Source organism: Oncorhynchus gorbuscha, linkage group LG22 (assembly GCF_021184085.1).
Source record: "Oncorhynchus gorbuscha isolate QuinsamMale2020 ecotype Even-year linkage group LG22, OgorEven_v1.0, whole genome shotgun sequence".
NCBI lineage: Eukaryota > Metazoa > Chordata > Actinopteri > Salmoniformes > Salmonidae > Oncorhynchus > Oncorhynchus gorbuscha.
Genome location: NC_060194.1, coordinates 45951449 through 45977369, shown reverse-complemented (window position 1 = coordinate 45977369; position 25921 = coordinate 45951449). Strand labels below are relative to the sequence as shown.

At 42.9% G+C, this 25921-nt stretch overlaps 1 protein-coding gene across 2 annotated transcripts in view; it reads left to right on the top strand.

Annotated features, from left to right (window-relative positions):
- Nucleotides 1–25678, top strand: part of LOC124010038 (netrin-G1-like) — a 165192-nt gene extending 139514 nt beyond the window's left edge. The window contains exons 4-6 of one of the 2 annotated variants that reach the window (XM_046322356.1): nt 6378–6404; nt 7145–7189; nt 25001–25678. In XM_046322356.1, coding sequence (XP_046178312.1) covers nt 6378–6404; nt 7145–7189; nt 25001–25245 — 317 coding nt within the window. In that variant the 3' untranslated portion in view covers nt 25246–25678. The remainder of the gene's footprint in view (nt 1–6377; nt 6405–7144; nt 7190–25000) is intronic. The other variant, XM_046322358.1, reaches the window with a different exon arrangement.
- Nucleotides 25679–25921: the final 243 nt, after the last annotated feature.

The following is a 25921-nucleotide window of genomic DNA, read 5'->3' as shown; positions in this document are numbered from 1 at the left end:
CTGGAAAAGACAGCTAGAAGTTAGTTGAATTCCCAATGTGTTATCACCATGCTTTCAACCATCTAAAAAAACAACCAAATTCCAATGGAAAAACTATGTCAGGTATTTTGTTTATATTTTTAAAACAGATTCATGTTTTATCACTGTGCTTCATCAAATAGCAGAATCTGAATGACCTGGATTGTAATTGAGATTACATTAAAGCAGAATCTGAATGACCTGGATTGTAATTGAGATTACATTAAGAGTCCATGGTGCAAGTGATCAATGCTGTTCGAGATTCCGTGCAGATTATTATAGTGATTGTGAAGATCTTCAAATACAAAGCAATTTCTGCATGCTATGTTGAACATGCACGCTTTCTCTGATTCCATAAGACATTTATAGTTAGGTTACGGTAGGCTAACCTCAACATGTTACTCATTTTAATTTTGAATAAATGGTGTTATGGCCTATAATAATATAAAAATTATATCTGCCATTTAGCAGACTTACAGTCACGCGTGCATACATTTTACATACATTTTTACATACATTTTACATATGTGTGGTCCCCACTATGCTGGCATGACAAGCGCCATGCTCTTCCAGCTGAGCTACAAATAACTAGTTTCTAAGATAGCCTTAACTTTATGCTATTTACTGTATAGTAATATTAAATTGTGTTTTGGTTGACAACGCAACCAAATACTGTATCAACATTTAAAAGATATCTAATGCTTCAATAGTTTCTTCTGAGTCACTGGCTTAGTGTGGTGCCAGGACAACAACCTCTCCTTCAACGTCAGCAAGACAAAGGAACTGATGCCCCTCCCCCATCCACATCGACAGGGCTGTAGTGGACCAGGTCGGGAGCTTCAAGTTCCTCACTAAGGAATGAACATGGTCCACACACACCAAGACAGTCGTGAAGAGGGCAGGACAGAATGTCCCCCTCAGGAGGCTGAAAAGATTTGGCATGGGGCCGTCAGATCCTCAAAAAGTTCTACAGCTGCACCATCGAGAGCATCATGACTGGCTGCATAACCAGTTGGTATGACAACTGCACCGCCCTCGATCGCATGACGCTACACAGAGTGGTGCGGACAGCCCAGTCCCTAACATCCAGGACCTCTATAATAGGTGGTGTCAGAGTAAGGCCCCCCCCCCCAAAAAAAAAATCACCCAAGTCATAGACTGTTCTCTCTGCTAGGTGCCCGGAGCGCCAAATCTAGGACCCAAAGGCACCTGAACAGTTTCTACAAAACACACACATTCATATTGACGCCACACACAAACACACATACACACAAACACACACACTTTCCACATATGCTGCTGCGACTGTGTTTATGATCTATTCTGATTGCCTAGTCACTTTTCCCCCTACCTACATGTACCCCTACCTACATGTACCCCTACCTACCTACATGTACCCCTACCTACATGTACCCCTACCTACATGTACCCCTACCTACATGTACCCCTACCTACATGTACCCCTACCAACATCTACCCCTACCTACATGTACCCCTACCTACATGTACCCCTGCCTACATGTACCCCTACCTACATGTACCACTACCTACATGTACCCCTACCAAAATGTACCCCTACCTACATGTCCCTAACATACCCACCTGCATGTACCCCTACCTGCATGTACCCCTACCTACATGTACCCCTACCTACATGTACCCCTACCTACATGTACCCCTACCTACATGTACCCCTACCAACATGTACCCCTACCTACATGTACCCCTACCTACATGTACCCCTACCTACAAAAACCCCTACCTACATGTATCCCTACCTACATGTACCCTACTTGCATGTACCCCTACCTACATGTACCCCTACCTACATGCACCCCTACCTACATGTACCCTACCTACATGTACACCTACCTACATGTACCCCTACCTACACGTACCCCTACCTACATGTACCCCTACCTACATGTACCCATACCTACATGTACCCCTACCAACATGGCACCTGAACAGTACCCCTTACTACAAAACCCTGCCTACATTACCCCTACCTACATGTACCCTGCCTACATGTACCCCTACCTACATGTACCCCTACCTACATGTACCCCTACCAACATGTACCCCTACCTACATTTACCTACATGTACCCCTGCCTACATGTACCCCTACCTACATGTACCCCTACCTACATGTACGTTATAACCCTACCTACATGTACCCCTACCTACATGTACCCATACCTACATGTACCCCTACCTACATGTACCCCTTACCTACATGTACCCCTACCTACATGTACCCCTACCTACATGTACCCCTACCTACATGTACGTTGTACCCCTACCTACATGTACCCCTGCCTACATGTACCCCTACCTACATGTACCCTACCTACATGTACCCCTACATACATGTACCCCTACCTACATGTACGTTATACCCCTACCTACATGTACCCCTACCTACATGTACCCCTACATACATGTACCCCTACCTACATGTAAGTTATACCCCTACCTACATGTACCCCTACCTACATGTACCTCTACCTACATGTACCCCTACCTACATGTACCCCTACCTACATGTATCCCTACCTACCTACATGTACCCCTACCTACATGTACCCCTACCTACATGTACCCCTACCTACATGTACCCCTACCTACATGTACCCCTACCTACATGTACCCCTACCTACATGTACCCCTACCTACATGTACCCCTACCTACATGTACCCCTACCTACATGTACCCCTACCTACATGTACCCCTACCTACATGTATCCCTACCTACATGTACCCTGCCTACATGTACCCTGCCTACATGTACCCCTACCTACATGTACCCCTACCTACATGTACCCCTACCTACATGTACCCCTACCTACATGCACCCCTACCTACATGTACCCCTACCTACATGTACCCCTACCTACATGTACCCCTACCTACATGTACCCCTACCTACATGTACCCCTACCTACATGTACCCCTACCTACATGTACCCCTACCTACATGTACCCCTACCTACATGTATCCCTACCTACATGTACCCCTACCTACATGTACCCCTACCTACATGTACCCCCTACATGTACCCCTACCTACATGTATCCCTACCTACATGTACCCCTACCTACATGTACCCCTACCTACATGTACCCCTACCTACATGTACCCCTACCTACATGTACCCCTACCTACATGTACCCCTACCTACATGTACCCCTACCTACATGTATCCCTACCTACATGTACCCCTACCTACATGTACCCCTACCTACATGTACCCCTACCTACATGTACCCCTACCTACATGTACGTTGTACCCCCTACCTACATGTACCCCTACCTACATGTACCCCTACCTACATGTACCCCTACCTACATGTACCCCTACCTACATGTACCCCTACCTACATGTACTACCTACATGTTATACCCCTACCTACATGTACCCCTACCTACATGTACCCCATACATGTACCCCTACCTACATGTACCCCTAAGTTATACCCCTACCTACATGTACCCCTACCTACATGTACCCCTACCTACATGTACCCCTACCTACATGTACCCCTACCTACATGTACCCTACCTACATGTACCCTGCCTACATGTACCCCTACCTACATGTACCCCTACCTACATGTACCCCTACCTACATGTACCCCTACCTACATGTACCCCTACCTACATGTACCCCTACCTACATGTATCCCTACCTACATGTACCCCTACCTACATGTACCCCTACCTACATGTACCCCTACCTACATGTACCCTGCCTACATGTACCCCTACCTACATGTACCCCTACCTACATGTACCCCTACCTACATGTACCCCTACCCTATCCCTACCTACATGTACCCCTACCTACATGTACCCCCCTACATGTACCTACATGTACCCCTACCTACATGTACCCCTACCTACATGTACCCCTACCTACATGTACCCCTACCTACATGTACCCCCCTACATGTACCCCTACCTACATGTACCCCTACCTACATGTACCCCTACCTACATGTACCCCTACCTACATGTACCCCTACCTACATGTACCCTACTTGCACGTACCCCTACCTACATGTACCCTGCCTACATGTACCCCTACCTACATGTACCCCTACCTACATGTACCCCTACCTACATGTATCCCTACCTACATGTATCCCTACCTACATGTACCCCTACCTACATGTACCCCTACCTACATGTACCCCTACCTACATGTACCCCTACCTACATGTACCCCTACCTACATGTACCCCTACCTACATGTACCCCTACCTACATGTACCCCTACCTACATGTACCCCTACCTACATGTACCCCTACCTACATGTACGTTTTCCCCCCTGCACATCAACTCGGTACAGGTACGCCTCCTGTATATAGCCTCGTTATTGTTACTTATTTTGTTACGATTTTCTATTTTCATTTGCCAATTTTCAGACGTTTTAACTCTGCATTGTTGGTTAAGGGCTCGTCAGTAAGCATTTTATAGTAAAGTCTACACCTGTTGTATACGGCGCATGTGACAAATACAATTATTTGAATGATTTGATTTGATCTGATTCAATCCTATTCTTTAACGTGAATCCGACATATCATTTCGACATATCAACTTGTCGACAAGTTAATAGGCTATTTTCTGTATTGTATTTTCTGTAAGTGTTTAGTTGTCAACACAACCAAATATCAACCTAAAAAAATTAAGATTTATCTTTTGTGTCACTGGCTTAGTCTGGATTTAATTCCAGTTTGTCTACAAATTAATAATTGATATGTTGGATTCACATCTCTGTCTCAACCAAGAAACAAACTTAAAAAGAATACGACTTAATCAATTCAAACTTTAAAATGCCTTAAAAGTTTTATTTAATTTCATTTAGTCCAATTATTTAACTTCATTTTTGGTTGAGGTGGAGATGTGAATCAGACACATCAATTATTAATTTGAAGACAAAGTAGAATTAAATCCAGACTAAGTCAGTGGAACAGATAGAACTATCCAAGCAGAAGGTACATCTCCTTCAAATGTTGATATTTGGTTGCGTTGACAACCAAACAAACTGGATATTGAATTGTATTGTCACGTTCTGACCTTAGTTCTTTTTATTTATATCTTTGTTTTAGTATGGTCAGGGCGTGAGTTGGGGTGGGTTGTCTATGTTCCGTTTTCTATGTTGTGTTTTCGCGTTTGGCCTGGTATGGTTCTCAATCAGAGGCAGGTGTCGTTAGTTGTCGCTGATTGACAATAATACTTAGGTAGTCTTTTCCCACTTTTGTGTTTCGTGGGGTGTTTATTTTCTGTCTTTGTGTTTGTCACCAGACAGGACTGTTTCGTTTCGTATCATTCTCGTTCTAAATTTTTGTTTTAGTGTTCTGAGTTGAATAAATATCGTCATGAACGCGTACCACCCTGCGCTTTTGTCCGATCCTTCATACGACTACCGTTACATTTATCTACAAATGAATAATTGATGTGATGGATTCCCTTCTCAAGCTCAACCAAAAATCTACTTTAAAAATTCAATTGAATCCAATAAAACGTTAAATAAATAAAAAGCTTTATTTCAATAAGGTTTTAGATTTTCCTTTTTTTTCAATTCGATTTTTGGTTGAGATGTTGATGTGAATCCAACATATTAATGATTAACTTTATAATCAACCAAAAGCTTAAAATCCTAGGCCTATATATATCGTCTCTTTTTAGTTGAACCCTGGGTTGAATTGAAACCATGGCTGTTGATGACTTTGTAAATGCTTTACAGATCTACTATAATTGATGCTAAATGATTTATAGAGTATGGTTACATTTCATTTGCTATGTTAAACCCATCTTTTGAAATGACTTCTCAGTCAAAAGTGAATATATTTAGTTAATACGAGATTTATTGCTAATCATTCTCACGATAGCACATTGGCCGTAATCAATGACAAATATCAAAGCTAGTCTTAGTTAAATCCCTGGATGGGAGACCAATTGAATAGCTGTAGATAGATCAACTCTTCAGTAGGAGGTGCTTCTTCCCCATCCTATTGTTTGTCTGATAGTGGATATACATAACAATGATCTGACCTTGTTTCAAAGGAATAAACTCAACATATTTTATACAAGGTTTGTCTATGTTGAAAATTGATGACATACATAATCCTGTGGTTGGCATTTCACCAGTTTACATGATATCTCTTATTTTATATATACTGTATAAATTCTGTATCTTCCGGAATGTTAAGTTTATGTTTGTGGCCTATTCTACTCTGATATTTTAAGAGGTAAAAGATGAAAGCTGTGGACATACTTTGATTATGTCTCTTTCTCTCTTTGTCATTTAAAAAATATATCTTTCTCTCCTTTCATTCTTTTTCTCCATAGGTATCCATAGAAGTCATGGACCAGTGCGTAAGTAAATCAACATTTAAATACATTTATAATTTTCACCTCAGACTTAATCTTTTATAAGAATCCATTTCTGGGGAGCATCGACAAACGATAATGTCTTTAAGAGATGACTGTGTCGTTTTTAGCCATGGGCCTCGGTGCTTGTTCCCCAAATAGTGGAGGTGAACGTCTTTTAGCTAGATAAGCTTCTTGAGCCTCTCAAAATGTCTACTCACTCATGTTGCATGAAAGAAGTCATTAGTACTTTTTTTGTTTAACCTTTATTTAATAAGGCAAGTCAGTTAAGAACAAATTTTTATTTACAATGACGGCCTAGCGGGGAACAGTGGGTTAACTGCCTTGTTCTGGGGTAGAACGACAAATTTTTACCTTGTAAGCTCGGGGATTCAATCCAGCAACCTTTCGGTTACTGACCACTAGGCTACCTGCCGCTCCCTTGTAGATCCAAGTCCCTAAAGCACAAACCATTATCTATTACCATTATCATAGTTGGTATCGAAATGGAACATGAATCAAGATTCTAGAGTATTTTGGTGGCGATTACAAACACTGCTACTCAGTGACCTTGACTCTCTCTATTATAACAGTCGTGCATGTTCACGCAACATCATTAAGACTGCCTTTAGTGAGAAGGCTGTGCATGCTGTCAATGTGCATTCAATTAATCAATTAATCCAGGATGAACTATCTGATAGCGTAAAGTAACTGTCACTTATATGACCTCTCCCATCTTTACACAGATCGAGCTAATGCTTCATCTCTAGGTGTTGCAAACCGTAATCAAGGTAGGCTAAAATTGAGGTTGATTTGATTATTACTAAACTGAAATTCAGGAACTGAAATTGGGGTAATGCTGTCCCATACACACTGTGAACTTTCTCTCTCTCTCTCTCTCTCTCTCTCTCTCTCTCTCTCTCTCTCTCTCTCTCTCTCTCTCTCTCTCTCTCTCTCTCTCTCTCTCTCTCTCTCTCTCTCTCTCTCTCTCTCTCTCTCTCTCTCTCTCACACACACACACACATATAATTACACACACTCCAGCCATTCTAATACAGCCCTCTGAAAAGTCCACATCATTAGGAGACATCCAGTGATCACCTACACCTCTCCTCAGCCCCCCTTCTCTTTCTCTCTCTCTCTCTCTCTCTCTCTCTCTCTCTCTCTCTCTCTCTCTCTCTCTCTCTCTCTCTCTCACACACACACACACACCTCAACCTCTCCTCAGCTCTTAGATGCCTTTGATCAGGCCCTCTATCTTAATTACCCACAATTCTCTCCATGGGTGCTTCCCCTCTGCTATCCTCACTGAGAGGAGAGTATAGGAAGTGGGATGAGAGAGAGAGAGAGAGAGAGAGAGAGAGAGAGAGAGGGAGAGAGAGAGAGAGAGAGAGAGAGAGAGAGAGAGAGAGAGAGAGAGAGAGAGAGAGAGAGAGAGTGAGAGAAAACAGAGAGAGAGAGAGAAAACAGAGAGAGAGAGAGAAAACAGAGAGTGAGAGAGAAAACAGAGAGTGAGAGAGGATAAGGAGAGTAGAGAGAAAACAGAGGGAGATGACAAGGAGAGCAGAGAGGGGGAGGTCAAGGAGAGCAGAGAGAGGGAGGTCAAGGAGAGCAGAGAGAGGGAGTACAAGGAGAGTAGAGAGAGGGAGTACAAGGAGAGTAGAGAGAGGGAGTACAAGGAGAGCAGAGAGAGGGAGTACAAGGACAGCAGAGAGAGGGAGTACAAGGAGAGTAGAGAGAGGGAGTACAAGGAGAGCAGAGAGAGGGAGTACAAGGAGAGCAGAGAGAGGGAGTACAAGGAGAGCAGAGAGAGGGAGTACAAGGAGAGCAGAGAGAGGGAGTACAAGGAGAACAGAGAGAGGGAGTACAAGGAGAGCAGAGAGAGGGAGTACAAGGAGAGCAGAGAGAAAACAGAGAAAAAACACAGGATGAGTCTTCTGTCAAAGGAACTGATAACTAACCCAAGATTTATAATCGCCATTTTTTTTCTCTCCAATTGGAGCAAATGAAGCTCATTGGGCAGAACAAGCAAGGAGGTGGGAATAACCAAGTACAAGCTATGCACGTTTTAGCATGTATTCAACATTTTTCCGATAGGTAACACCTAATCTGTGAATGTCCTATATCATTTAGGAGATATAAGAAAACTCAGGAAATATTAACCCTGTTGTGGACCCACAATTAACCCCCTTATTTTGTTGTCACGAAACCACCTCCAAACTGCCATCCGTTTGTATCGGGCTACCGTCAGACGAATCCTGTGACACTTGTGGGGGTCGTAGAGCAAAATAAGAGAACGCCATTGTGTTCGTTAGAGCCTTATTAGTTTGTGGCTCAAACGGTTTGGACATTACAAGACAGAAGTTGGCACTTCGGCATTACCGACATCAGACAAGTTCTGTGACGCTTTACGAGGGTTTTGTCAAACTGTTCGTACGCGACTGATGTTTGTTTGTGAGGAGACCGATTTTCATGGTGCATTATGGTCTGACTGACAAACACTGTAGCTTATCCACCTTCCACCGTAGATGCGGAAGGCTGACATGGTGCGGATGTGGTGGATTGATTCCAGTGGCGATCAGTGGATAATAATTTTTCATGAACACGGCCTTATTTCTATTACAGCATGTTGGATGACTGTCATTCATATTCCATTCACCCAGTTCAATGTAACAGTGACGGGTTTAGGTTACTGTCATTCATATTCACCCAGCTCAATGTAACAGTGACAGGTTTAGGTTACTGTCATTCATATTCCATTCACCCAGTTCAATGTAACAGTGACGGGTTTAGGTTACTGTCATTCATATTCACCCAGTTCAATGTAACAGTGACAGGTTTAGGTTACTGTCATTCACCCAGCTCAATGTAACAGTGACAGGTTTAGGTTACTGTCATTCATATTCCATTCACCCAGTTCAATGTAACAGTGACGGGTTTAGGTTACTGTCATTCATATTCACCCAGTTCAATGTAACAGTGACAGGTTTAGGTTACTGTCATTCATATTCACCCAGTTCAATGTAACAGTGACGGGTTTAGGTTACTGTCATTCACCCAGTTCAATGTAACAGTGACAGGTTTAGGTTACTGTCATTCATATTCACCCAGTTCAATGTAACAGTGACAGGTTTAGGTTACTGTCATTCACCCAGTTCAATGTAACAGTGACAGGTTTAGGTTACTGTCATTCATATTCACCCAGTTCAATGTAACAGTGATAGGTTTAGGTTACTGTCATTCACCCAGTTCAATGTAACAGTGACAGGTTTAGGTTACTGTCATTCATATTCACCCAGTTCAATGTAACAGTGATAGGTTTAGGTTACTGTCATTCATATTCACCCAGTTCAATGTAACAGTGACAGGTTTAGGTTACTGTCATTCATATTCACCCAGTTCAATGTAACAGTGATAGGTTTATAGGTTACTGTCATTCATATTCACCCAGTTCAATGTAACAGTGACAGGTTTAGGTTACTTTCATTCATATTCACCCAGTTCAATGTAACAGTGACAGGTTTAGGTTACTGTCATTCATATTCACCCAGTTCAATGTAACAGTGACAGGTTTAGGTTACTGTCATTCATATTCCATTCACCCAGTTCAATGTAACAGTGATAGGTTTAGGTTACTGTCATTCATATTCACCCAGCTCAATGTAACAGTGATAGGTTTAGGTTACTGTCATTCATATTCCATTCACCCAGTTCAATGTAACAGTGACAGGTTTAGGTTACTGTCATTCAACCAGTTCAATGTAACAGTGACAGGTTTAGGTTACTGTCATTCAACCAGTTCAATGTAACAGTGACAGGTTTAGGTTACTGTCATTCATATTCACCCAGTTCAATGTAACAGTGACAGGTTTAGGTTACTGTCATTCATATTCACCCAGTTCAATGTAACAGTGACGGGTTTAGGTTACTGTCATTCATATTCACCCAGTTCAATGTAACAGTGACAGGTTTAGGTTACTGTCATTCATATTCACCCAGTTCAATGTAACAGTGATAGGTTTAGGTTACTGTCATTCATATTCACCCAGTTCAATGTAACAGTGACAGGTTTAGGTTACTGTCATTCATATTCCATTCACCCAGTTCAATGTAACAGTGATAGGTTTAGGTTACTGTCATTCATATTCCATTCACCCAGTTCAATGTAACAGTGATAGGTTTAGGTTACTGTCATTCATATTCCATTCACCCAGTTCAATGTAACAGTGATAGGTTTAGGTTACTGTCATTCATATTCACCCAGCTCAATGTAACAGTGACGGGTTTAGGTTACTGTCATTCATATTCACCCAGTTCAATGTAACAGTGACAGGTTTAGGTTACTGTCATTCATATTCACCCAGTTCAATGTAACAGTGATAGGTTTATAGGTTACTGTCATTCATATTCACCCAGTTCAATGTAACAGTGACAGGTTTATAGGTTACTGTCATTCATATTCACCCAGTTCAATGTAACAGTGACAGGTTTATAGGTTACTGTCATTCATATTCACCCAGTTCAATGTAACATCGATAGGTTTAGGCTACTACGTAATAGTAACATTTTCCCTACACCCATCATGAAGTTGCTACAACCTAGCCTGTGAATGAAAGTTTACAATGTAGGTGCACACAGGTCAAGAGAAACATTTGAGGAATCAAGTGACATTCAATACACTCTTGCCTGTATCTAGCTGATCTAGGGTGTAATCATTAGTCCAAACGAGAGTTTCTATTGGACGATGCATGATCACTTTGCTCGTTAATTCCTTCTCTTCATCTACACACTCTCCTTCTCTCAACTTTTCCCTTTGCTTGTGGGCTTCAGTGCACAACACTGCAGAACAACTGCACAACAGCTGTCTGTGACCAGGCGAAAACATTTCCAAGCCAAACCTTCATATCATAACTGCTAACCGCTACACACAGCCTACATCATTATCACCATATTAGCAAATGTCAAGTCAACATAGCTATTATAACTAACGCGTTTGTAAACCTGCTACAATCATGCAGTGCAGTGTACAGTTAGCAAGCAGTTTAGCAGGTACACCATTGAGCCAAGTTGGCAATACATTAATAAAACCAAAAGCTTACATTGACTTGAAAAGGTTCCAGTGTTGGATAGCCATAGCCAGCTAGCTAACATGGCATCCTTCTCTGTTGGATAGCCATAGCCAGCTAGCTAAGATAGCATCCCTCTCTCTTGGATAGCCATAGCCAGCTAGCTAAGATAGCATCCCTCTCTGTTGGATAGCCATAGCCAGCTAGCTAACATGGCATCCCTCTCTGTTGGATAGCCATAGCCAGCTAGCTAACATAGCATCCCTCTCTGTTGGATAGCCAGCTAGCCAACATGGCATCTCTCTCTGTTTGATAGCCATAGCCAGCTAGCCAACATGGCATCCCTCTCTGTTGGATAGCCATAGCCAGCTAGCCAACATGGCATCCCTCTCTGCTAGATAGCCATAGCCAGCTACCTAACATGGCATCCCTCTCTGTTTGATAGCCATAGCCAGCTAGCCAACATGGCATCCCTCTCTGTTGGATAGCCATAGCCAGCTAGCTAACATAGCATCCCTCTCTGTTTGATAGCCATAGCCAGCTAGCTAACATAGCATCCCTCTCTGTTTGAGCCATGTGTTTGAGTAGGCTAAACTACTGTACACTGAGTAAAAATATAAATACAACATGCAACAATTTCAAAGGTATTACTGAGTTACAGTTCATATAAGGAAATCAGTTAATTTAAATCAATTAATTAGGCCCTAATCTATGGATTTCACCTGATTGGGAATACAGAAATGTATATGTTGGTCATGGATACCTTAAAAGAAAAGGTAGGGGTGTGGATCAGAAAAGTCAGTACCTGGTGTGACCACCATTTGCCTCATGCAGCGTGACACATCTCCTTCACATAGAGTTGATCAGGCTGTTGATTGTGGCCGGTGGAATGTTGTCCCACTCCTCTTCAATGGCTGTGTGAAGTTGCTGGATATTGGCGGGAACTAGAACACAATGTCGTACACGTCGATCCAGAGCATCCCAAACATGCTCAATGGGTGACATGTCTGGTGAGTATACAGGCCATGGAAGAACTGGGATATTTCCAGGAATTGTGTACAGATCCTTGCGACATGGGGCCGTGAATTATCATGCTGAAACATGAGGTGATGGAGGTCGATGAATGGCACGACAATGGGCTATCGATAAAATGCAATTGTGTTTGTTGTCCGTAGCTTATGCCTTCCCATACCATAACCGCACCGCCACCATGGGGCACTCTGTTCACAACGTTGACATCAGCAAACCACTCACCCACACGACGCCATACACACTGTCTGTTATCTGCCCGGTACTGTTGAAACCGGGATTAATCCACGAAGAGCACACTTCTGTTATTTTCATGAAATTCACTGTGGAGGATGGAGGCTCCCCTTCCTCCTCTGAGGAGCCTTTTCTGATTGAGACGCAGCCCATGCAAAGAAATGGACTTCTCCGGCTTAAACACACAGATTTTGATGGGGATTTTTGTATTATGTTAATTAGATTGACGCAAGGGTAATTATACAACGCAATTTTTTTTTTTACTTTGGCAAAGGGCCAAGTCTACAGAACTCAGTGCTCTCTGTCCGTAACATAATTTAGTTTTTAGGATCACTGTATTGAGATCGGATGTTTCATTAGCTATGTTTTTCATCCAATTGGCAACAGATTTATATGTATTCGAAAATCTGCATAAAAACAATATACGCATTTTCCCAACAGAGATGTGTTTCCATCAAATGGACTTATTGCGGATACGTGATGACATGGCGATGACATAGTGATGACATGGCGATGACATAGTGATGACATGGCGATGACATAGTGATGACATAGTGATGACATGGCGATGACATAGTGATGACATGGCGATGACATAGTGATGACATGGTGCACATAAAAAAATAACTTTTGCTGTTAAATTCTCTGAATAAAAAAGTTCAATGGGTTTCCATTGCATTTTCACTCGTAGTGAGAGGACCACACAACATACCGTGTGACTCTACTTCATAAGGTGGTTTTTATATCAATATATATTATTATATTATATTATTATTATATTAAGGTGTTACCACCGCCATTTCTCACATCATTATTTTTATAATATTATTTTTATTATTTAAAAATATATATATTTTTACCTCTTTTTCTCCCCAATTTCATGGTATCCAATTGGTAGTAGTTACTGTCGTCTCATCGCTGCAACTCCCGTATGGACTCGGGAAAGGCGAAGGTCGAGAGCCACGCGTCCTCCGAAACATTTACATTTACATTTACATTTAAGTCATTTAGCAGACGCTCTTATCCAGAGCGACTTACAAATTGGTGCATTCACCTTATGACATCCAGTGGAACAACCACTTTACAATAGTGCATCTAAATATTTTAAGGGGGGGAGGGGGGGTGAGAAGGATTACTTTATCCTATCCTAGGTATTCCTTAAAGAGGTGGGGTTTCAGAAACATAACCCAGCCGCGCTGCTTCTTAACACAGCGCACAACCAACCCGGAAGCCAACCGCACCAATGTGTCGGAGGAAACACTGTGCACCTTGCGACCTGGTCAGCGTGCACTTCGCCCGGCCCGCCACAGCAGTTGCTAGTGCGATGAGACAAGGATATCCCTGCCGGCCAAACCCTCCCCTAACCCGGACGATGCTTGGCCAATTGTGCGTCGCCCCATGAGCCTCCCGGTCGCGGCCTGGCCGCGGCAGAGCCTGGACACATCATTATTTTTAACGACACAAAAGAGCTCACCTTGTCTGGCATATTTTTTTTTTTCGGTATTTGGAAAGTTTACCGATAAATGAGCTGTTTCCATCAGGTCTGTCATGATTAATCGTCATGTACTTTACTTTAAAAAAGGTTTAAACTAAACCTGGTTAGTGATGATAAACTAGCAGGACTTCGGCCATGTTTCATCTAGCTCCATCTTCTCCCAGTGACCTCCGCTCGACTTCCTGTCATCACCATATTTGGAAGTTCTCAACGGATTTTTCAGATTTATAACCCTGGGTTTACCCTTTTGTCTGTGCTACTGTGGGCTTTATGTAGATTGATCTGCAGCTATCTCTGGTTAATCATTTACATTACATTTACATTTAAGTCATTTAGCAGACGCTCTTATCCAGAGCGACTTACAAATTGTAATCCCTGTGCACAGATCTCCTCTCTGTCTGTTGTCTGTGCTACTGTGGGCTTTATGTAGATTGATCTGCAGCTATCTCTGGTTAATCCCTGTGCACCGATCTCCTCTCTGTCTGTTGTCTGTGTAAAAATTGTTCCAGTGATAGTCTCTCCTCGCTTGCCCCAGCCCTTGTAGCCCTCACAGCCCTCACAGCCCTCACAGCCCTCAATGCCTGAAGGCAGAAATGAGAGGGTAGCTTTTAGGATTTTCAGGATGAAGGTAAAGCAGAGGGGGATCTATTCTTGAGCTGTTATTTTCATCTCTTTCTCCCAGAGTTTGTGTGTGTGTGTGTGTGTGTGTGTGTGTGTGTGTGTGTGTGTGTGTGTGTGTGTGTGTGTGTGTGTGTGTGTGTGTGTGTGTGTGTGTGTGTGTGTGTGTGTGTGTGTGTGTGTGTGTGTGTGTGTGTGTGTGTGTGTGTGTGTGTGTGTGTGCGTGCGTGCGTGCGTGCGTGCGTGCGTGCGTGCGTGCGTGTGTGTGCCTTCATGGTCGAATTGCTGCAAAGAAACCACTATTAAAAAACACCAATAATAAGAAGAGACTTGCTTGGGCCAAGATACACGAGCAATGGGCATTAGACTGGTGGAAATCTGTCCTTTGGTCTGATGAGTCCAAATTTGAGATTTTTGTTTCCAAACGTCTTTGTGAAACGCAGAGTAGGTGACCCGATGATCTCCGCAGGTGTGCTTCTCACCGTGAAGCGTGGAGGAGGAGGTGTGATGGTGTGGGGGTGCTTTGTTGGTGATACTGTCAGTGATTTATTTAGAATTCAAGGCACACTTAACCAGCATGGCTACTATAGCATTCTGAAGTGATACGCCATCACGTATCGTTTGTGTGTGGTTAGATCTGTAGCCACTAAGGTTGTGGTTAGAAGTGTAGCCACTAAGGTTGTGGTTAGAAGTGTAGCCACTAAGGTTGTGGTTAGAAGTGTAGCCACTAAGGTTGTGGTTAGATCTGTAGCCACTAAGGTTGTGGTTAGATCTGTAGCCGCTAAGGTTGTGGTTAGATCTGTAGCCGCTAAGGTTGTGGTTAGATCTGTAGCCACGAAGGTTGTGGTTAGATCTGTAGCCACGAAGGTTGTGGTTAGAAGTGTAGCCACTAAGGTTGTGGTTAGAAGTGTAGCCACTAAGGTTGTGGTTAGAAGTGTAGCCACTAAGGTTGTGGTTAGATCTGTAGCCGCTAAGGTTGTGGTTAGAAGCGTAGCTCCTCTTGGTACTAGGGGGCAGTGTTGGTTGTGGATAGATCTGTAGCCACTAAGGCTGTGGTTAGAAGCGTAGCCCCTCTTGGTACTAGGGGGCAGTGTTGGTTGTGGATAGATCTGTAGCATCTAAGGTTGTGGATTGATCTGTAGCTGCTAAGTTCATCGTTAGATATGTGACAATATCTATACAGTATGCTAAACGCCATAATAGCTACAACACTTAAAACCTAACCATTACCACAGTATACAGTAAGGCTCTGATTAGGGGGGGGGGGAGTTAACATGCTGTGGCATACACTTTAGTCATTATTTCCTGTGAGGTAAATCAAATTGCTCTCTTTGGAAAATACACTATATATCATTAGGGGGGAAAAGCTCTGCTCTCGTTCTTCAAGTTTGAAGACATCTATTTGTGATACCATTCAATTGTAAAACATTGAAAACACATTGTAGTCTAAAACCTAGTCGTTGAGTCTCTCCGCTGTCCAATCCATCGGTAGACACTCAGTAGTGGCACTGTGACACACACACACACAGAAACACGCACACACACACACACACACACACACACACACACACACACACACACACACACACACACACACACACACACACACACACACACACACACACACACACACACACACACACACACACACACATAACAAACAAACAAACACACACACACACAATAACAAAAAAAAAACACACACACACACACACACACACACACACACACACACACACACACACACACACACACACACACACACACACACACACACACACACACACACACACACACACACATACACAATAACAAACAAACAAACAAACACCACACACACACACACACACAATAACAAAAAAACACACACACCATGCCCCAATGATGAATCTGTGTTGACAGCTATCCTGCAGAGAATGTCACACCCTTTGACAAAGTTGCGATGCTGCACACGTGAGGGACTCAGCGTGGGGTGTGTGTGCGTGCGTGCGTGCGTGCGTCTCAGGGCAACTCAATGAGCGGGTGTTGTTATTCTTTGTGTTCGAAACTCTTGAGAGTTCTCACGTCTGTCTACCAGAGTACTAATGATAGATTAGATTGGACAGGGTAGATTACCATAGATTAGATTGGACAGGGTATGGATAGGTTGATGGGGGAGTCATTATTACCACAATCCTTTTATTGACCATTAAAGACTAATCACGGTTAGGTTCATCTTCATATGATGAACTACAAAAAAAATCTGAGTAAATGAGTTTTCACCTATGCAGCAGATAATGACAGAACTGTGTTGGTAGTACGTACTGTAGAAAAACATCTATTTAATGTCAACTCAAGACACAGAGTGAAAGATACTGTCTGGACGATATATGGCTTTTCACTAATATTATTATGTGGGATACAGACAGTACTGCACAGAATGTTCCTTTGATACAGTACCTTAACTCCACACTAAATCTGTTCACCTCTACCACATCCCACTCATTTGACTGTTGGAATCCAGAGGAAGTCAAACCCGTCAAAGCAGTTTGTCTATGGTTTCTTCTCAACTCCAGCTCTCTACACCCCTTCAACCCAGTCTCTCTCTCTCTCTCTCTCTCTCTCTCTCTCTCTCTCTCTCTCTCTCTCTCTCTCTCTCTCTCTCTCTCCCTGTCCCTCTCTCTCTCTCTCCCTGTTCCCTCTCTCTCTCTCTCTCTCTCTCTCTCCCTGTCCCTCTCTCTCTCACTCCTATCTTCTCTCTCCTATCTTTTCTCTTTCCTCTCTTTCCTATCTTTTCTCTTTCCTCTCTCTCCTATCTTTTCTCTTTTCTCTCTCTCCTATATTTTCTCTCTCTCTCTTTCCTCTCTCTCCTATCTTTTCTCTTTCCTCTCTCTCCTATATTTCCTCTCTCTCCTATATTTTCTCTCTTCTCTCTCTCTCTCTTCTCTCTTCTCTCTCTCTCTCTCTCTCTCTCTCTCTCTCTCTCTCTCTCTCTCTCTCTCTCTCTCTCTCTCTCTATCTCCCCTTCTCTCGCTCCACCCCTCCAACCTTTCCTAAGCCCAGTTAATCAGGCCTACAGATGCTGGGGGAAAAACAATGGTTCCGGGGTCTTCTGGAGGACGTGGAGCAGATGGATAATCCACAGATCCGCTGCCAACAAAATAAACTCTGTAAAGTCTGCAGATTAGAGACCTTTGAATCTGAATCTGAGACAGAAAATCAGTCTGCTGCTGCAGCTGAGAAGCTGAGATCGTCCATACATTTAAACAATAGCAAGTATTAGCTACCCGATGCATCAAATACTTAACCAGCTCTAAACGTTCAAAAAAATGTTGTGTCATCAGTGTTTGTTTGGTTGAAATGTTTATTCATCTCACAGTGTAGCTCCTACGGCACTAATCTGTTGAGCGTCTTCGGAGCTTCGGAGCTCCGCCCTAGCAAGGCATTTCATTGGTTTAATGTATTGCGAGGCAACCGAGTACAACTGAGTTCCGACCCCTCTTTTTTGCTGATTTCTGCCATGGAACTTCCCTCAAGATTCCCGTTTAGGTAAACTGGTTCGAGACAAGGCTAGGTAGGGGCCAAGTGACTAGGCAACAGGATGGACAATAATCAGTAGCAGCAGCGTATGTGATGAGTCAAAATAGTGCAACAAAAGGGTAAACTATTTAGCAGTCTAATGGCTTGGGGGGTAGAAGCTGTTCAGGCTAGGCCACGACATGCAAAATATAAATTGTTAGTTGATTAATAGAATATTGAGTTTCTATGTCCTGCTCTGAGATTAAATAGGCAATGGTGTCGCGCTCCTATCGCACAGCAATACTGTAGCCTACAACTTTTTTTATTTTATATAACTTTTATTTAATTATTTTAGAATCTAAAAATAAAACCACATAGATTTCCGCTCTTCCCACTAACGACAAATGGCTGCATTCTTGTTGGTGATGTCAGAGGCCAAATAAATATCCAGTGGAGTACCACAGGGATCCATTTTAGGGCCTCTCTTATTTCTTAATGATATGCCAGATTCAGTAAAGTGTAACCTCTTGCTTTATGCTGATGACTCAGCCATACTGGATATAGTTTACATAGAGGAGACTGAGTAAGGAATTGCATTTTGTTACAGATTGGTTAACTGACAACAAATTGTCGCAACATTTGGGAAAAACTTAATCGATTTTGTTTGCAACAACTTAGATTGCTTAGGGCTGACAAAATAACGGTAAACTGTGCAGGCAAGGAGATTGAATCTAAAAAAGTGTATCTTATCTTGGGGTGTCCCTAGATCAATCCCTTTCTAGAGACCTGATTGCTGCTCAAAGTCATTCTAAAATGGTGAACGAATTTAAATGTTTATATTGTAACACTAGATATTTTAACATTAAAGCAACTGCTTGTCTCAACCTTGATTCAGTGTCATTTTGATTATGCCTGTTCTGCTTGGTATAGTTTGCTATCAAAAAAGCTGAAAAAGAGATTGTAGGTCATGAAAAATAATGTTATCGGGTATATACAGTGGGGAGAACAAGTATTTGATACACTGCCAATTTTGTAGGTTTTCCAACTTACAAAAAATGTAGAGGTCTGTCATTTTTATCATAGGTACACTTCAACTCTGAGAGACGGAATCTAAAACAAAATTTCAGAAAATCACATTGTGTGATTTTTAAGTAATTAATTTGCATTTTATTGCATGACATAAGTATTTGATACATCAGAAAAGCATAACTTAATATTTGGTACAGAAACCTTTGTTTGCAATTACAGAGATCATACGTTTCCTGTAGTTCTTGACCAGGTTTGCACACATTGCAGCAGGGATTTTGGCCCACTCCTCCATGCAGACCTTCTCCAGATCCTTCAGGTTTCGGGGCTGTCGCTGGGCAATACGGACTTTCAGCCCCCTCCAAAGATTTTCTATTGGGTTCAGGTCTGGAGACTGGCTAGGCCACTCCAGGACCTTGAGATGCTTCTTATGGAGCCACTTCTTAGTTGCTCTGGCTGTGTGTTTCAGGTCGTTGTCATGCTGGAAGACCCAGCCACGACCCATCTTCAATGCTCTTACTGAGGAAAGGAGGTTGTTGACCAAGATCTCACAATACATGGCCCCATCCATCCTCCCCTCAATACGGTGCAGTCATCCTGTCCCCTTTGCAGAAAAGCATCCCCAAAGAATGATGTTTCCACCTCCATGCTTCACGGTTGGGATGGTGTTCTTGGGGTTGTATTCATTCTTCTTCTTCCTCCAAAAACGGCGAGTGGAGTTTAGACCAAAAAGGTCTATTTTTGTCTCATCAGACCACAAGACCTTCTCCCATCCCAGCCTTGTGCAGGTCTACAATTTTATCCCTGGTGTCCTTACACAGCTCTCTGGTCTTGGCCACTGTGGAGAGGTTGGAGTCTGTTTGATTGAGTGTGTGGACACACAGGTAACGAGTTCAAACAGGTGCAGTTAATACAGGTAATGAGTGGAGAACAGGAGGGCTTCTTAAAGAAAAACTAACAGGTCTGTGAGAGCCAAAATTCTTACTGGTTGGTAGGTGATCAAATACTTATGTCATGCAATAACATGAAAATTAATTACTTAAAAATCATACAATGTGATTTTATGGATATTTGTTTTAGATTCCGTCTCTCACAGTTGAAGTGTACCTTTGATAAAAAATTACATGCTTTGTAAGTAGGAAAATCTGCAAAATCGGCAGTGTATCAAATACTTGTTCTCCCCACTGTATATATGTTCAATGTTCAACCTAGGACCCACTAAGGGGTACAGGAGTTCCGGGAGGTGGACTTGTTGCCTTTGGAATCCAGAGTGGACCAAATTAAACTTAATCATATGTTTAACATCTTAAATGAACGTGCCACAGGTTACGTGAAAAAACACATTGATATGGTCTATAACCAACACAGCTACAATACCAGAGCTATTGTTTCATGTCTTGTAAAATCCCAAGAGTAAACAGTCCTGCGAAGAGGATGTTTTCCTATACAGGCATTTGTCTATGGAATAGCCTCCCCTTGGAGATGAAGGAAAAATGGAAATAGATTTGAAAAGCAGGCAAAGGTTTTCATTTGGACAAGGTTGTCTAAGTAAGAGAAACTACGTGTCAGTAGGGGGCACAAGGGGCAGTGGATTGTATTTATTTGGAGTGGAGTGGATTTATTTGAATGATAGGTATGATTTATAATTAATAGATTGTTTTAATGTGAAATGAATATCGGTGATTTTTAAGCTTAGGGAGAAGTGCAGGAAATAGTGACACTTTTTAAGATGTCAATATAAATGATTGTATTTATGGTTGTTTGTAATTTTGTCTTTTAATAATTATGTTTTTACCACCAAGGACCACTACGTAAACAAGCGTTTTAATTAATACTTTCAAGTGATATCCTCTGGGTCCACATTGTACATTTTGTTATATGTGTCTGTTATCCAAAATGTAATTAAATTAAATAAAAAAAAAAAAAAGCTTTTCATCATATGCCCAATTTGCACAAAATATTTACTTGCCAGCTTGCAATACAATATTTCAACCACCAGCAGATGTGTGTAACATGTGTTCTAACATTTATAGGGAAGTCAGCACATTATCACTTCAAATTACATTTTATAAATGCCAACTTTTGCTTTCAAACTGGTGTACGCACCTTTTTGGGATATATTTTTTGTACATATGCAGGTTTTATAAATGAAGGCCCCTGTTGTGTACTTATACATGATCCAGAGCCATTTTTTTTACACAGAAACGTTAATGAGATTCATCCTTATGCAGGAACGAGATTCCAATAATATTTCAATCTCTTGGCAAATATTATATCATCGTAGATGTCTCTGTAAGAAGAGAGGGAGGAAAATTAGCATTTTTATTCAATCTATTTTCATCTATTTGCATTCACATCCCTACTGTATGTCATTCAGAACATGCACAAATTATGGAACGAATATTACAAAACAGTCATTATTACTTAGCAAAAGTGTGTGTTTGTTACAATACTTCAATACAATCCTAACATCCTAGCTTTTGGCATTCGGATCATAGTGTTTGCTGCCTGTGATGTTTACTCCAGCCAGGGAGGAACTATAATGGGATAATCTACACATTATAATTTGCATTCCAAAGGCACCAATCACGTGGATAGCTTGGTAGGAGGAAGCCAATCAAGTGGTGAGCCTGATCGGAGGGCGTCAATCATGTGGAGAGCCTAATAGGAGGGAACCAATCACGCGCAGAGCCTGGTAGGAGGGCACCAATTACATGACGAGGATGATAGTTGAGAGCCAATCATGTGGATAGCCTGCTGTGGGTTATTGGTTCCTTTTGTTTCAGGGTTATTTTCTCTCGAATCCCCCGTGGTCTCTAAAATACTACACCTCCGCAAGGTCTTCTTCTATGGTCTAAGTCATAAACAATCACTTGCACAGTCTTTTTTTGAAACCGAAGTGAGCGGATGTGTCCCAATACTCACAGATTACGTTTACGTCCACACTAATAATTTGGTATTAAACTGATTATGGCAATAGGCCAATTATGGTATTAGTAAACACCTCACTCTATTATCTTAATACGCAGATTAAAACACCTGGTTTTCTGAGCAATTTTTCAAATTCTTAGGCAAAAATGGCTTAATCAGCTTAATCAGAGTTACAGCGGTGTATGTGATCTACGCGTGTGCTAGCACGATCAGCACTAGCACGAGCAGAGCTAGCACGAGCAGCGCTAGCACGAGCAGCACTAGCACGAGCAGCGCTAGCACGAGCAGCGCTAGCACGAGCAGCGCTAGCAGGAGCAGCGCTAGCACGAGCAACACTAGCACGATCAGCACTAGCACGAGCAGCAGTAGCACGAGCAGCACTAGCACGAACAGCGCTAGCACGATCAGCGCTAGCACGATCAGCGCTAGCACGAGCAGCACTAGCACGAGCAACACTAGCACGATCAACACTAGCACGAGCAGCAGTAGCACGAGCAGCACTAGCACGAGCAGCGCTAGCACGATCAGAGCTAGCACGAGCAGCGCTAGCACGAGCAGCACTAGCAGGATCAGCGCTAGCACGAGCAACACTAGCACGATCAACACTAGCACGAGCAGCAGTAGCACGAGCAGCAGTAGCACGAGCAGCGCTAGCACGATCAGCGCTAGCACGAGCAGCACTAGCACGAGCAGCACTAGCACGAGCAACACTAGCACGATCAACACTAGCACGAGCAGCAGTAGCACGAGCAGCACTAGCACGATCAGCGCTAGCACGAGCAGCACTAGCACGAGCAGCACTAGCACGAGCAGCACTAGCACGATCAGCGCTAGCACGAGCAACGCTAGCACGATCAGCGCTAGCATGAGCAGCACTAGCTTCCTTCTTTTGCACGAGTGAAGTGAGTTTGGAAAAACTGGAAGTATGCCTCTTAGAAATAGTTTTAACATACAAACTTTATCTGTCCGAACTCAGAATCAAATATATTTCACAAAAAGTACATGTTCACTGTGCTGGAACATTTTGATAATTTTGGCAATTTTCTGCATTTATCAAATTCCCCATCAGGTAGCCTGATTTCAGATATAAACAGAATTTTAGGGAAATCATTCTGCTTCCAACGCATGTAAATGTTTAAATCAAACTATAATATTCATCTGACTATTCACAAAATGGTATTGTTGTGTGCATATAACCGTACTCACAGATGGCCTCCTTTTTTAGTTCACACTTATTGTAAATTTGTATGGATTTACATTAGTATGTAAAGTTATACCTCTCTTTTCTATCAAGGGAGTTATTACATAAAACAGATTTAGAATTCGGGGTGTGATGTAATATACAGGACCCGTCTGGCCAGCCTATTTCCTACAATGTAAACCAAAAAAACTTAACCGCAGATTAAAAGCAAAGATATATACATGTTGAAGTTTGGGGCCAATCCGATGGTAAAACTTTAAGTTAGCTAACAAGTGAAGGGGAGGTGGCCACTTCACTGTACCGAAATCCAAAAAGACAGATTCCAGATGTCCATCAGCTAGCGCGCTAGCACTAAGCCAAGATGGAGAAAAGTTACAAAACTCCTGTAACCTTCTTCACAGTGAACATGCGAAACAGTTGTCAAGATAAAAAGGAGAACAGAAGAGGTATAATTAGAACAAGCAGGTATGATTTTCTTTCTTTCCTTTTGAGCCCACGGCAAGGAAGCACCAGACCGTACTACCAGATTCCCACTAGATAACACACAGCCAAAATGTCTGTGAATAGCATGAGATGTGGCTCATGCTAGCCAGCTTGAGCTACAAACTAGCACAGAGTAGGTCCTCCATATGATGTTGACAAATAATGCATTGTAGGTTGTTTAGAGGTTATCTGGAAAAAAGTTAATAAATATGTTATAAACCAAAAACATAACTATGTTTGTACTTATAGGTAAACAGATCATCACCACAACTAAGATACCATGTCTTTAGGGACATGTGTTGTAACATTAGTAAAAACTCATGATCCTTTAACACCTCTCTCTCTCTCTCTCTCTCTCTCTCTTTCTCTCTCTCTCTCTCTCTCTCTCTCTCTCTCTCTCTCTCTCTCTCTCTCTCTCTCTCTCTCTCTCCCCTCCATCTCTATCCCCCTCCCCCTCTCTCTCTCTCTCTCTCTCTCTCTCTCTCTCTCTCTCTCTCTCTCTCTCTCTCTCTCTCTCTCCTCTCCCTCTCCCTCGCCCCCTTCCTCTCTCCCTGTTTCCCTCTCCCCCTCTCTCTATCTCTCTCTCTCGCTCTCTCTCTCCCCCTCTCCCTCTCCCCCTTCCTTCTCTCCCCTCTCTCCCCCACTTTCCTCTCTCTCACCCCCCTCTCTCCTATCTCCCTCCCGCCCCTCTCTCCCCTCTCTCTCTCTCTCTCTCTCTCTCTCTCTCTCTCTCTCTCTCTCTCTCTCTCTCTCTCTCTCTCTCTCTCTCTCTCTCTCTCTCTCTCTCTCTCCCATCCCTCTCTCCCCCTTTCCTCTCCCCCCTCTCTCTCTCTCTCTCTCTCTCTCTCTCTCTCTCTCTCTCCCTCTCCCCTATCCCTCTCTCCCTCTCCTCCCTCTCTCTATCTCCCTCTCTCTCTCTCTCTCTCTCTCTCTCTCTCTCTCTCTCTCTCTCTCTCTCTCTCTCTCTCTCTCTCTTTCTCTCTCTCTCTCTCTCTCTCTCGCTCTCTCTCTCTCTTCACAGCTCATGTGTGTGACAACGCCATGCTTCTCTGTCAGAACGGAGGAACGTGCCACCACCATCAGCGGTGCCACTGTGCTCCGGGTTTCAAAGGCGTCCTGTGTGAGAGGACACGATGCCAGGTCCTCGGGCCCTGCGAGGAGTACCCCACTGATGGGCAGCCATCCCTCCACCACCCTCTCCTCCTGGTCCCTCCAGGTCTGCTCCTCTCCCTACTGCTCCCCCTAGTGGTGATATGGTTCTGCTAAGAATTGTTGTTTTCATTACAACTGGCAAGTGAACTTGGAACTTGGAACTGAAGAGGTCCACTTGGCCATTTGTCAGCCATGTTGTCATTTTGATGGACTGCAGGGCAGGACCTAATGCAAGTACATTCTGGGACAGCAGAAAGATCAGATCTACAGAAAATGGAAAGGAATTCAGCCCTGAAGGACATGGGATCAAGCTGGGACACTAAACGAGATATTACCTGGTCCGTGGTATCAATAAGGAACCTTTATTTAATGTCAAAAGTGCAATAGGATGATGGCTGATAAACTGAATGGATAACGAAGACATGATAGTGATACTTTTGGTCAGAGCGAGACACAGACAGACAGACAGACAGACAGACAGACAGACAGACAGACAGACAGACAGACAGACAGACAGACAGACAGACAGACAGACAGACAGACAGACAGACAGACAGACAGACAGACAGACAGACAGACAGACAGACAGACAGACAGACAGACAGACAGACAGACAGACAGACAGACAGACAGACAGACAGACACACACACAGACACACAGACACACACACAGACACACAGACACACAGACACACAGACATAAGTCAACTTAAGGAGCTTAGACACGGGCTGCGGTAAATGGCAATTGAACCATGAGAAAATCCGCATACCGTCTGTAGAGACCAGCGAT